This window comes from Desmodus rotundus, chromosome 1 (assembly GCF_022682495.2).
Source record: "Desmodus rotundus isolate HL8 chromosome 1, HLdesRot8A.1, whole genome shotgun sequence".
Taxonomy (NCBI): Eukaryota; Metazoa; Chordata; class Mammalia; order Chiroptera; family Phyllostomidae; genus Desmodus; species Desmodus rotundus.
This window is the reverse complement of record NC_071387.1, coordinates 29251169-29265559: the sequence shown is the minus strand read 5'-3', so window position 1 is coordinate 29265559 and position 14391 is coordinate 29251169. Positions and strand designations below refer to the sequence as shown.

The 14391-nt window shown below is 48.7% G+C and overlaps 2 protein-coding genes across 4 annotated transcripts in view; both read left to right on the top strand.

The window, feature by feature from the left end:
• Positions 1-4856, top strand: part of TDRD7 (tudor domain containing 7) — a 61814-nt gene extending 56958 nt beyond the window's left edge. For both annotated transcript variants that reach the window (XM_045195134.2, XM_045195135.2), the window contains 2 exons: positions 1877-2037; positions 4405-4856. In XM_045195134.2, the coding sequence (XP_045051069.2) occupies positions 1877-2037; positions 4405-4625 (382 nt within the window). In that variant the 3' untranslated portion in view covers positions 4626-4856. The remainder of the gene's footprint in view (positions 1-1876; positions 2038-4404) is intronic.
• A 3955-nt stretch (positions 4857-8811) lies between these two features.
• TMOD1 (tropomodulin 1) overlaps positions 8812-14391 on the top strand; it is a 74979-nt gene continuing 69399 nt past the window's right edge. Inside the window, exon 1 of one of the 2 annotated variants that reach the window (XM_024560236.3) lies at positions 8812-8948. The gene's annotated coding sequence lies outside the window, so the exon portion shown is untranslated. The remainder of the gene's footprint in view (positions 8949-14391) is intronic. The other variant, XM_024560235.3, reaches the window with a different exon arrangement.

Sequence of the window (14391 nt, the reverse complement as noted above, 5' to 3'; positions counted from 1 at the left end):
ATCTCAGCTAAGAATAATCTGGAAAACCTATTAAAAGTGGAGGTTCTCTTTTCTCACCCCAGAGACCCTGAATCAAAATCTCTGGGCGGTGGAACTCTGGAATCTGTGTGTTTAACAGATTCTCCAGGTGATTCACAAGCAGCCTTGCACGGAAATTGGAAATCTAGCTATGAGTTTTGGAACTTGAAAGCTAAGTAGGAGCACAACACTTAAGTCCTCTGATGGCCCTCTGCTCACTGCCCGGTGCCACTCATTCATAGGCTGAGAGCACAGACCACCGTAACTTGCCCTGTACAATTTAAAGACATTGCTGTTGGTGGAAAACAAATGTTTTCATGTCTTTTTGCACTTAAATAAACTAGCAACATGCACCAAACTGGCATTTCCACATATGAAAAATTCTCTTTAATTTTGTCTGAAGTTCTTATATTTACACAGCTTACCTTTTTTAAAATAATGATTATAATATTAATGATGGCTACCATTAGCCAAGTGCCTAAAGGCTAGATACTTTGTGTATATTATTTCTGCAAATGAATTAAAATTAAGTACTGCCTCTGAGATAACAGGCTCAGAGAATAAATAAAGAGCACAGGGTAATGCAGCTGGAAAACGGCCTAGCTCGGGTGGGGCTCCAGCGCAGAAGTTTGGCCCCCAAAGCGCTATGTACTTACCATGATACCTTTTTGTGTCCACACTGTCTCTGCAACTCATGGACTCTAGCTTGCCGCACTTTGGCCTTACCTGAAGGTTTCTGGAGTTTCCCCCAGAAGTCGCCAATCATACACAGTGTTGAAGCTGGCCTCTCTGTAGCTTTCTTACTGAATTCACCCTACAGCAGCTGCGTAGGTTTCCTGTAGCCATTCTCCACTGAGTGTGCACTGGCCGGGGAATCGGTCCAGCCAGCCCGGGCCAGCCCAACCCACCCGTGTGTTGCAGTGAAGGGCCTGCTGTTCCTCTGGGCTTATACCTGACACACCTGCTTCTGAGGGCGTCTGGGTCCTCCATCTGAGGCAGAGCCCGACTCACAGCATTCGGGAGCAGAGACCACCTCCAGAGACACTCTGCTTTTAGACATTATGAGCAATCAAGACTATAGGACTTGAAAATGGTCCTTCATTCTTGAACTCCAAAGCCCAGGTTTTTCTCATTTTAATGATGTACACACAGAGGGGAAAAGTACACGTGTGTGAATTTCTGGCAGCTTGAACTTTGGATCTTCCTCCATACTCTTACCCTTTCCAGGTTCTTTAAGTGGTGGGTTAGATTTTTTGTTTCTTTTATTTTGTTTTAATGTTTTTACTAGACATAATTAAAAAATGTCAACTTTACATTCCTTTTTGTAATCTCTCCCCAGCCTCCCTTCCCAGTCTGACTTTCTCTTCCGTTCCTCCCCACACCCCACCTCCCAGCTATACAGTCGTGTTTGCTCCACTGCAAACCACCTTCCCTGTGGAGCTTCTGTGCTTTCTTCTCCTGTGTGCCTTCAGCCTGGCCTGGCCCCGCTTGCCTCCCTCTTCTTGTCCTTCACACGTGTACTTGTCCCAAACATGTGGCGATCCCCCGTCCCCCCGACGGAGTGAAGGGGTCCGTGAGCCTCGTCGTGAACATCCTGCATGGCCTTTGTTTCTTTCTCCTTGAGCTCCACGAGGCCTGAAGGAGGTGCTGGAGTGAGCAAAGCCCTTCAGTGAGCCAGTGTGCAATAGTAACCCTTAGAAGAAGAAGCAGCAGTCTCTTCAAAAAACCTCTGATAGTAGAGTTTTAGACTTGGATGAACAGCATTCTCATTAATTTTCCTTTTCATCATAAAATACGATCCTTAAGGCAGGCTTTGACTTTGTGTTTCTTCTTCCTTTTCAATCCTTGGCACATGTAGATGGCACAGGGTGCTTTTAAAGGGAGTCCTGACCAACGGGCTGGCCTCCGTGTATGAGCTGGACTACGGCAAGCACGAATTGGTCAGCGTAAGAAAAGTGCAGCCCCTAGTGGACATGTTCCGAAAGCTGCCGTTCCAAGCAGTCCCCGCTCAGCTGGCAGGTAATTTCTGTGGAATTTGAACTCACTCCCCAACACTGTTTATGTTGTCATTTTATCCCGGGTACTTAGGGAGGACAGAATCATTGGCCTATGGAGGTGATTTTTTTTCACAACTTCCCGACCATGATGGAAATAATTTTCATGCTCTCACAGTCTTCATGCCCTCCAGCTCTACCTGCCGTTTCTGCTTTTCCACATTCCCCGCTCGCTCTGGTTTCACGGATGCCTTTATTTCCAAAGCTGTAATCTCAGGACAGGTACAATAATGCAGTCTGCTGTTTTCAGCTAGCATTTTCTCCTAATTTGGGAGGTGTTTTGGTAATGATTTTTAATAGCTGCAAAATATTCTGTTTAATCGGCATTTCCCTATTGTTGCCTGCTGAGGTTCTTCACACTTTGACTGTAGCATTAAGAAGCAGCCCGCCGCTGTGTATACGAGCCGGAACAAACAAAAACAGGAAACCACCTGAATAGCCAACAGGAGGAGAACACTGCACAAATATTTCATAGTTTATTGCATAAATTATAAAGCATCTACATAATGGATCCCCATAATTATAAAACATTTCTGGGTCCTAGAATGGGACCGCTGGTGTGGCCAAGGGAGCCCCCAGTTGCATGGCAGCTAACAGCACGCACGTGTGCGGTCTCACCACATTCACACCAGCCTGTTGACGACCATTAAAATCTAAGGAGCTAACGCAGAAGGTGTACAGCGGTACTCATTTGTGATGTCGTGTACTGAGATTTCTGCCTTATGTTCTCTCAATGCAGCCCGAATGTTTGTGGTCCCTCTGTGTGTACTCCACCCATAGGCAGATGAACCCCGACCCAGAGGCCTGTCAGCATTCGGTAGGCTGTGGAGGCCGAGGGGCTGAGGGGACAGACAGACACTCCAGCCGCCTGGAGCTCTCTCTGTCCCGCTGTGCTGGGGCATGGAGGGGTGGGGGGGAACCAGCCATGGCCCTGTGATGCCACACTGACTCCCCGCCCTGCTCACCATACCCACTGAGCACAGTGGCAAAAGTTACATGATCTCACAATGAAAGCATTTCTGTATATATATTATTATTGTAGTTTCTGACTGGCTTTTATTATGAGAGAGAGATTTTGCCCTGTTTTTGAAGTGTTTGCTGATTTCTCTGTGTCTTCTTCTAGAATTCAAAGGACACTCCCAGGGTAGTTGGACATAAACCAAAAATGGCATTTTACATATGGCTGGCTACCATTGGTCTGCTTTGAACTCATGCCTCTAAATGGTTTCTTCAGATTTCAGTTACATGTTTTTCATTCTTACTTGTTAGGGTTCGTATTTTGTTAACACATTTTGTTAAGCATGACAATCGAACTGCCCAGCAAAGGAGTCTCTGTGAAGCATGAAGCGCTGTGGCTGCAGTCATTGGTGCCTACTGTGTGCGGGGGGCTCTCCCAGCCACGTCGTTGTTGCGGTTCTCCCCCACGGCAGGAGGTTTGGGTTCTGGTAGTATCACTATTCTACAGACCAGGAAACGCAGCTTAGGAACTATTCTAGGCTTCTCGCGTGGAAAATGCTTAATAGTTAAGGAATCTGGCCCACTCACTATATTGACAGCAGGTCTTTTTGAATTACATGTGAAACTCCCAGGCCTTCACCACTATGTGGCATACTTTATAGTTTATCTAATTTAGTATGTGTGGACTTAATTTGTTAGTTGAATAATATTTCTCGGAAAATACATATTGTCTCAATTTTGTTTTAAAATCCAATTTAAAATTCTCTAAATTGAGCTCTCAGGTTTAAAAGTTACGGGGATTTAGAAATTCATCTGGTCCAGCCAGTTTATTCTGTAAGTAAACCAAGGCCTGAGAAACAGACTGATGTGCCTGAGTCCAGCCCACTCGACAAGAAAGAGCTGGAATAGTGACTGTGTCTCCGGGCGTTCAGTCCAGGGCTTTGGCCATGACATTGTACATCCTGATTTTGAAAAATTATATATTGATCTTTTTTTTACTATATCTGGTTCATCAGAAAAAAGTCTGTAAGTAAGAGAAATGCCATTGATATTTTATTCCCCCTATTTATCTCCATCGTCAGTTTAAATCTGCGTGGACTTTATGTAGGGAAATGGGTAGTAGTCATATAATCTCATTTTACGTAGCACTGAATCTCAAAACTGTGTCTGTAGGTAAAGGTTTACAGAAGTAACCCCATTTAGAATAGAAAAACCGTAAGCTGGACTGCTTCAAGATTGTTGGGCCACTGTTTTTCAGTTAGGCAGGTCTAACCTGGTATGTTTAAACCACTTTGGAATGGACTAAGTAGTTTTCCATCATAACGGATCAAAGACAGGCTCGTCTGACCCCTCCCTGCTCTGCTCTTTCTCCTAGGAGTAAAGTGCAACCAGTGGTCTGAGGAGGCTTCCATGGTGTTTCGAAATCACGTGGAGAAGAAACCCCTGGTGGCATTGGTGCAGACGGTTACAGAAAATGCTAACCCTTGGGACCAGAAAGTAGTGGTCTACTTAGTGGACACCTCGTTGCCAGACACGGATATCTGGATTCATGATTTTATGTCAGAATATCTGGTAGAGCTTTCAAAGGTTAAATAACCACTGCTTTTGAGACCTCAACAACTAATTCAGATTTTCTAGCAATAACAGAATGTAGTAGGCTTAAAAAAATCTTATCTCTGCTACGTGGCTCTGACTGCTGTGGGGACTAAAAGGAATATGTTACGGTTGATGAAAAATATTTATAAGTTGTGTTTAACAGAGTTGACTTTCCCAGGAGAATTGTACTTGAATTATTACTATAACATTAGAATAAACATGTTTATCAATGTAGAAACTGGCTACCTCCTAATTTCTAGGCTTCATGCTCTGAAGATGAAGAGTTTCCCTTTCTATTCATGTTGTCCTCCTTGTGGTGCTGGGTCTTTTCCAGTTAGACTGAGAATTGCATGACTTAGCTCTACCCTGGTGCCCTAAGGTCACCAAACCGTGGGAAGACTGTCCCCAGCCTTTAGCACATCGGCGTTGCTAGTGGTGCTGCAGGAGCAGCCAGGCAGACCAGCATGGCTCTCCCCACAAATCTTGAGCGGCCTCTCATTGCCCAGGGAATTGAGACTGAAGGCCCAGGCCTTCTACAACCTCCCCACTGAACCTCATTGTCCACCAGTCCCTCTACCAGTCACACTGGACCTTCATCTGGTCCCTGAACACCATGCATGTTCATCCAGGATTACCGGTATTCTCAAGGCATTGGTAGAGCCTGACAACTCCCAGATTGCAAAGACTCCCTCCATTGTCGAGTCCCAGCTAACAGTGTGACCTCACTGAATGTGGAGTTGGAAGGAGATGCACCCAAGTGGCTCGTGCAAGCCTGCACTACAGACTCCAGCACACCACTGTCTTCATCCTCCACAACAGACAGAATGATGTCTTGCAGACACCAGGCACGTACAATGGCGTGTTGCTGCTAATGGGTAGGCAGGATGAATTGTCAGAGGGATGTGGTAGAGGCCTTAGCAGGGGCCTAAAGATGAGGGAGGAAGGTCCTGGACTAAGAGTGGGGCAATGGGACCACAGAAAAAATACTAAAGGCTTTTTGAAGTTTTTGGTTAGAATTATTAGAATTTACACCTTGGATATAGAAGATAAGAAAAAGGAGGTGTCAGAGAGTGATGCTGATAGTTCTGGGCAAGATGGAGGTGCAGGTAGATACTCTTCACCGCTGCGCACAATCGAAAGAAGGAAACAACCAATTTAAAAACAAAAAACAGCCAGAAAATCAAACTGTATGGATGTCCAACAACCAAGGAGTTGAAGAAGAAACATTCATCCAGACTGGTGTGCCAAGACAAAGAACTATGGCCCAAATGAAAGAACAGGTCAAAACTCCAGAGAAAGAACTAAGTGACGAGGAGATAGACAACCTGTCAGATGCAGAGTTCAAAACACGTACTCAGGATGCTCACAGAAATGGTTGCATATGGCCACAAAATTAAGGAAGAAGTGAAGGTTATACAAAATACGTGAAGTCATTTGCTTATTTTTATGTGATAAAATTTAGGAAAAGTGAGAATACAAAGAAAAATACCAGATGTTTTAAGTTTTTCATGTAAAAATGTTAAAATTATCCTTCTAGCTTTTTAGAATTTAATTGAAGTGATTGGAAATTCAGGAATGTTTATGGCAGTGGTTTAAATAATTATTAATGATAAAGTAAAGAATGGAATAAATGTTTAAGTGAAATAAAGTAGTGTAAATAGTTTTTTATAATGGTTTCTTCCCCTAAAAAAATAAACAAAAATTTTTGAATTGTCTACAAATAAGGAAAAGGTGGCTTCTATTTTACTGACTTTAGAAGTATTTCTATTACTTTTTAAAATGAAGAAATTAATTGTGCTATTGATGTAATTGGAAAAATTAATCTAGTGCTAAGACATTTGACAAGTGCAACCTGGCCTCTACCTCACTCTATATCCAAAAGTCAGTTCCCGGTGGACGGAAGCCCACGCGTGAAAGGCTGATGCACTGTAGGAAGACAAGATAGGAAAACAGCCTCGTGACCGGGAGCGGGGAAGAGGTCTCACACAGGGCACAAAGTGCTAACCATAAAGGAAACGTCGATAGACTAGACTGTGCTAAAGTGAACAACACTCGTTCAAAGACATTATTACGAAGGCAAAACAGAGCGGAGAATATATTGGGTTGGCCAAAAAGTCCGCATGGTTTTATTCATAAAATAAAAGACTTTTTTCATTTTCACCAATAATGTTATGGACTTGGATATTTCAAGTATGTCAGCTATCTCCTGTGTGGTATCACATTGATTGTTCTCAATTAATGTCTCAATTTGCTACCAAATTCAACTGACTGTGGAGCATCATCCAGCAAGAAATCTCCAGCACAAAACCTCACACACCACTTTTGACATGTTTGATCAGTCACAGCACCTTCTCCATACACTGCACAAATCTTTTTTTGTTGTGTTTTTACCTTTCTTGAAATAACAAAGCATAATATGCCGAAATGTTGCTTATTTTTAATATCTTTGATACTAAAATGGCTACCCAAAAATACACTAATTTTGATAAAAAGTTTTAAATGCATGCTGATATTGACAGCTGCCATATACAATCTAACAAAATTGTTTCCAATGACATTGAAGACAACTAAGCACTATGAGAGCCGTCTTACCAAAAAAATCCAAATGAACTTTTTGGCCAGCCCAATATATACTGTACAGGGTTCAGAGGTTTACAGTTGTGAGTATGTGAAACATTTCTTGTATTATTATTTGTTAACTACTGTATTACTTGCCATACAAACAACTTGTAAACCTACTTTTTCCTCACCCTGTATATATGTCGCGGGAAAATATATTGAATTTTTTCAACAAACAAAAGACTATCCAGAAGCAAAATGGGCAATACATTTGAACAAACATTTCGCAAAAGAGAAAATCCAACTACCCAATTAACGCAAAAAGGTGTTCAACCCAGGAGAATATGGATGTGCAAATTCAAACCTCAATGAGATACCGTGACTCATGTACCAGAAATGGGGAAAATGTATCCATTTTTGTTAATGTCAAGTGTTGCTGATGTGCGCACTCCTGCGGGAGGCTTCTAGTAAACAATGCTGGCAGCGGCACTATGTGTAATCGATAAACCTGCAGACAACTTACATGTCCATCACTAAGGCGGACACTTAAAACCTGCGGTATACCATGGGAACCTCTACAGCCAAGAGAGGAAACTACAGCCGCACGAAACAGCACATTAATTTCACAACGCGGAGTTGAGCAAATGAAGACAAACGTGGGGAGGAGACAGGCGAGGGAGTGACCATCTTCAGGAGGGCTCCGGGCTCGCTAGCAAGGTTTGCTTTTCACGGAGTTGGGTTGCAGCAGGTGTTCTCGCGGACAGGAATTCCTGAACCTGCTCACCTGTGGTGTACGCGCCTAAAGTCAGACTCCACAGCAACCGGGTTTAAAATTAAAACGTCTGCAATGTTAGATCATTTGTTTTAAAATACATGGTGCCTACCCCTTGAAAAGAGTATTCTTATACAACTTTAAGCGTTTTGTAATGAAGAAATACATTTTAGTGGAAAACAAGATTTCTTTTTTAAAACAAGTGTTTCTCATTAGTAACTATACCCCAGGATTCAAAAAGGCTGTTATTTATTACTACCAGAAACTTTCCCATACTAATCCAAAGAGACCTTACCTTCTCTCCCTACAAACTGTTTTTTATGAGGCATTTTAAAACTTAAGGCACTTGAAGTTTGTTTGGGTTTAAGTGATTTGTTCTGGAAAGCATTCATCTTTTAAGAAAGTGGGACGTCTTTTGTTCTTTTACATCCTTATTTTGGACACCCCAGTCCCTCAGTACAGAGACGGTCCCCCTCATCGATATTAAAGCCTCGGTTACCCCACACCTCGCTGGGCTGCCGCTGACACGGAGGGATCCTTGCTTCAATCAAAGGGGGCAAAGGTGCAGCAGCTGCCGGGCTGGCTCTGCACCGAGAACCTGCCTAACCCCTCGGGGAGGAGAGTCCGCCCACCGTCTTCCAGGTAACTCTACCAGCACTTTAACTCCTCCCGGTGCAAGTGGGGAACCCGCGACTCGGGAGCGTCCCGCGTCCAGCTTCGGGGCGGCCCGGCCCCTGCCCCTGCCCCTGCCCCGCGCAGCCCGCCGGGCGTCGCTCCCGGGCCGGGGCCACGCGCTGAGCCCCGGCGCCCCCGAGTGGAGGGTGAGGGCGGCGGGCGGGGCGGGGCGCGGCGCGGTGACAGCGGGAGCCGGGCCCGCCCCTGGCTGCCACCCCCGGAGCCCACAGCGCCCGCCTGCCCGCGGCCGCACAGGAGCTCGTCCAGCCCCGAGCTCCGCTCGCTCGCCCGCGCCCGCCCCGCGGCTCCACGGCCCGGTAAGCCCCCCACCCGCCCAGGGGTCCCCCTCGCGCTCGCGGGGCTCCCTGCCCCCGCGCTGGGGCGCCAGCCATATCTGGGCAAAATATTCAGCTGTCGCCGCCGCCGCCAAGAGGGACTGAGCGTGGCTCCCTCTATAAATAGCTGCCGCCCCGGGTTGCCTCGGGGCTCAGGAGCCCGAGTGTCCGGGACTGGAGCGTGACGCTCCGGTCCGCATCGCTCGGCTTCGCTCGGCGCGTGTGGCTCTGGCCGGGGCGCCTCCTCTCTGGACCTCAGCGCCAGCCGCGTCTGTAAACGGGGGAGAGGAGCCGCACCGCGGGGCGGGGGACGGGGCCGGGGGCTGGGCCTCCCCCGCGGGGCTCCAGCGCCCGGCTGGGTCAGGTGCCCGCCCGAGCCCGTGTGGATGCGCGGCCGCCTCTTCCGCTCCGAGAGTTCGGCGGTGGGAGTGGGGGCGTCCGTGCTTGGGCAGGCGTGGAACCGGGGTGCGGGCTGCGCCTGTTTGTGGCAGGAAAAGTTTCCCAAACTGCGGGAGGTGAAGAGGTGTAAGGCACCACGATACATGGGTTTTGCGCCGAGGTGGACCGGGAAGGTGCCTGGAGACGGAAGCCCCCGGTTGTCGCCAACTCACAGGGCAGCCTTGCCAAGCCGCCTCGCTTCTCTGAGACTCAGTTTCCCCATGTGTAGGGGTTCCCAGGATGAAGCTAGGAGCCAGAGCCTTGAGAGCAGCAGAGTATGCTCTTGACCACCAGCTCTCCTCTAACCTGTTCACCGGCTCGGGGCCTGGGACACGGGGGGCACAGCCTTGCATATCCGGAGGGGTTGCAGAAACCGGGGACTTTGGCGGTCCCTCCTACGGTGGGATTCTGAGACCTCCCAGGACCCTTGGAATAGCCTGGGCCGTCCACGGAAGCGCCCCCCCCCCCCGCAGTAATTACGGTATCACGCCTGGTCGCAGCATCACTTTCACAAAGCAGCCTGTGACTCAAACAGCTTTAGATCCAAAGAATTGGGCAGGGCCCGAGGCTCCAGTGCAGCTGCTCTCTGGCCTCTGCTTCTCCATCTAACAGTAATTATGATGCAGCCTTCAAGGAGTGCGGGCACATCCGGTAATCCCTACCCTTCCTGCTACTACCTACCCTGCACTTGTATTCTACCTTTGCCCTCTCACACTCTAGATGACCTGGCCCAAGCTTTTCTACACCCAAATCACAGAGCCACAGCCTAGCTCAAGTTCTGGGCCCTCAGCAGAAGCACCCCCAAAATCTCCAGCTAGAATTCTCCCAGTGGTGACAGCCATTTTGTTCTCCAGAAGGGCCGCAGAGCCCCCTGCTCAAGGTCACAGGCTGCTGGGAGCGCCAGGAGGTCTGCAGTCTGTAGCAGCCTTTCCCGTATCTCTCCGGACCCCTCCTGATGCTGAGGCTGCCTTAGGGATCAGTGAGCACCCACCCAGGCCCCCTCTTCTTTGACCGGCTGCTGTCCAAGACTTTCCCTTGCTCAGAGAAGTGCACCCTCATCCTGAAGTTTCATTTTTATTTCTACTTTACTTTCTCTTATATATTTTCTCTAACGTCATCTCAAAGCCTCACAGATAGAATTAGGGGAAATGGAGACAAATGATAAGGTTCTCATCAATTCCAGCCACAAACAAACAGGCAAAGAGTGAAAGCGAGGAACGCTGTGACTTCGGTGAATTAATTCTCTTTAACGAGCCAGCCTTTCAATCCTTTGTTTCAGACTCCCTTGGCCCTTGAGTTCCTCCCAGCCTAAGTGGAAAGCCAGAGTCCTCTGAAAATAGCCTCCGCCCACCTTATCAGGGTCTCACACCTTCTCCCTCCTCCAGGGTAGGGCTGCCTCCTACCACTCAGCAAAAGTGCAAAAAGGGCGATAGTAGGCAGTGGCAGCTCTGAGTGAGAACAGTGGGCTTGCGGGAGGTTAGGATGCCTGGCTCCGGCTCAGGCTCTGGCTCCGGCTCTGCCACTCACTTAGAGTGACCATGAGCAAGAGGGGGTGTGCAAGACAGTCTCTAGTGGCCCTGGAATCAAAAGGGCCTGGAGTTTCCTAGAAGACTTTCTAGCATGAGAAAAGTGAAGTGCCAGGAATAAAATCTGGGGGAGCCCACTCTGTGAAGAAGAAGGAAAGAGTGGGAGGAAGTGGCTTCCCAAGAGCCAGGGTAGGAGAGAGGCTGGCAGTGCCAGCTGCTGCACGAAGACAGAGGGGCTGAGGACTGTGGAGGGGCCACCAGGACTTGCAGGGACTCATGGGTGGCATTGGCCAGGGCATTGCAGAGGGTTCAAAACTGGGACCTGCTGCTGCCTTAGTGGGGCTAGTGAGCCCCCCATCCACCTGAGCCTCAGTTTTCTCCTCTGTACTTTGGGATAATAATGGCACCCCTTTCATAGGGGTTGCTATGGGGATTAAGGGTGATGATGCAGGGAAAGCCCGCAGCCCTGAAATGATTCTATTAGTGTTAGTGAGGGGAAGAGGCAGAAGACGATGGGAGGTGAAGAAGTAGGGACAGCCATGACTCTTTCTAAAAGCATGGATGAGAAAGGAAGAGAGAGGGGAGGTATCGGGAAATGGAGACAGGGCACAGAGGTGAGGCAGGTGTTCCTGGGATGAAGTGTGTGAGAAGAGGCAGAGAAGGACCAGGGGCGGGAAGAGCATGAAAAGAGAACCTAAGGAGGCGCACATGGGAAGGCTGAGGACCTTCCTTAATATCCCACTGAAAGTCAACAGGCCCTAGAACCACATTCCTCTAGAATCAGGCAGAGCAAGACAAGGTAAAACAAGGCCAGTCCTGGCTCAGATTTCTGTGTTCCCTTGGCAGACTTCAGTGTCTGCAAAGGAGGCTGGTGATGGGCCACGAAGGGTAGTTTGGCTCTGCCCAGGGGCCTCGTGACCTTGGCTTGCTCACTTCTGAAATGACATCATGTATCGATGACTCCTGCTGAGCCCAGCCTTAATGGCCCTTTCCAGTCAATGTTTGGATTTTCCGGTCTCACTAATGGACCAGCCAGGCTGCCAACGTTTCTAAAGAGGCCAGTTCACTTTCTGCTTGAAGCCAGAACACCAAATAGATCAATTATTTGGCTGCAAGGAGCCATTATCAAGGTTGGAGCCACAGACCTGTTCCTAGGGGAAAACATGAATCAGAAAGCATAACTCTGGGGCCATTTTCTCTCTTTTGCTTTGTTTTGTAAAACCCTCCTTTGTTAATCATGCTAGGACCTGGCTCTCTTTGCTCTTGATGGTAATGAAAGAGTGAACTCATTGGAGTCACCCTAGGGCACGTCTGGGAAGTTTTCTTGGATATTAGGAGGTGCTGGGTCCTTGTCTGATCTAAAAAACTAAACTAACACAAGCATTTCTTCTGTTTCTCCTTTTTTTTTTTTTACATCCTCTTGTTCTTTTCTCCGAGAAAAACAGATTTGTGAAAGGGCTGGACGTGACCGTGTATGGGGAGGACAGTGGGAAGGAGAGGGAGGCCAGCTCGGCCCATGTGTCTCTGTCTCAGTTCTTCTCAAGGTCCTCAGCCCGAGCAACTAGTCACTCGGGGACTCCTAGGGCAGCGACCGCAGGGCCATTCCTGGAGATGATTCTGGTGGGTGGTGAGCTGTGGCCTCTGCGGTGTTCGCTCTCCATGCCCAAGGGAACAGGGGAAGCAGAAATGCCTCTGGGCCCCGCTCAGCCTCCCTTCATGGACTTTTCTCTCCTGCCTGCACTTAAACGTCGATGCTACTCTCAACCCTATTCTCTCTCACCCCCTACCCTCCCACTACCCCATTCACTCCTATGGCTCCAAGCACCCCTATAAACTGACAACGCCCAAATCTGGCCGTGTGCACCGCTCTCCCTGTGCCTCCTGCCGACCGGACAAAGCCAACAGCACGTCCCAAGGACACTTCACAGCCAACAGGCCCAGACTCAGGCTCACCATCACCCAGTCCTCCTCTGGCGTCCCCCACCTTGGTCAACAGCAATGCCATTCACCCAGGCACCGGGCCAGAATCCCCCCTTCCCTTGGCCACCCTGCTCAGTTGGCCAGGAGTCCTGCCATTCTCCTTCCCTTACATCTCTTCTGTTCGTCCTCATCCCCACAGTCACCACCCCAATCTGCTACTCTGCTGTCCATCTCCGGAGCTACTGTCAGAGCCTCTTTAAAGTCTTTCTGCCTGAAGTCTTTTCTCCTGTGCTGCTGTTCAAAGATCTCTGTGAGATGTAGCCATGACTGTGTCTTTCCTCTCCCTTGAGGGACTCCCCAATTCCTACCAGATTCCTTAGCATTGAACACCAGGACCGTCAGAGGTCTGGCCCCAGGCCACCTCTCCAGAACGGTCTCTCAGCACTCCCACAGATTCTTGTCATTGGGCATACACGCCTCAGGCCCCTCTGCCTCTGCCCCTGCTGTTCCTTCTGCCTGGGATGCTGTTCTCTGCCTTCTGAACGTGGCAAACGTGTAATTACCCTTTAAAGCAAAGCTCTCATTGCCTCACCTGTGCTCCCACAGCCCCTCGAATGGACACAGTGCAAGAAATGGCTTGGGCCTGCCTCTGGAAAGGTCAGGCCCCGCAGCAGTGGGGCACCATCTTCTACCTTCCTTCCTTCTTTGCATTCGGGAGAAATTTAGGTCCAGACAGGGCTTTAAAATCCAATGCCCAGTTCCTGTCCAGCGTGGAACCTCCCCTGAGCACCAGAGGTCCAGGAGCTGGGGTCCAGTTGTCTTCCTCAATACACACGGCCTACGACTCTGCGGGCATGGGATGAGTGCCTGGCCCATGCTGGGGTGGGAACCCAGATGCCCGCTATTTACTCCACGCAGACCCAGGGAGATTTAACAAGTCAGACTGGCTGGCACCATTGCATGCGTTTGTTTATGGTTTTATACTGCATTCCTCTTACACCATTAAAAGGGTGTGAGATGGCTTAAAATAAACCTGCACAGGCAACTTAACTGGCAAAACCAGAAATTTGAAAGAGATAGGGCTGAAAACTTGAAAATTAGGGTCACGAGACTCTGAGAATCTGATGGGAAGTAAGGCTGCTTGCTCCAGGAAAGGAAATACACCCATACACCTGCCAGTTTGCACATCGTCTCAGAGGGCGTGCAGATGCCCCCGAGGGCTGCTCCGAAGCCCAGATTGTGAATGCCCAGCGCAGAACAAGGCCGGAGCATTGCGCCATCAACCTGGCTGGAGACAGCAACTGTGTTTGGACCTCAGACCAGCTCTGCCATGAATCGGGACAGCCAAGGGGACGGGGAGACTCAATGAACTGGAGGACGCTTCATGTCTGACAAAAAAGAACACCAGTTTTTCCAGAAAGAAAAGTGTTTTCTCAGCCCCTAATTCTGTGAGTATGCCGTCGTGATGAGACAGGGTGGAAGCAGCGTGAAGCCGAGCCAGACTGTTGTCACCCTTGCTTGGGCCCCTGTACTTGCCCTGA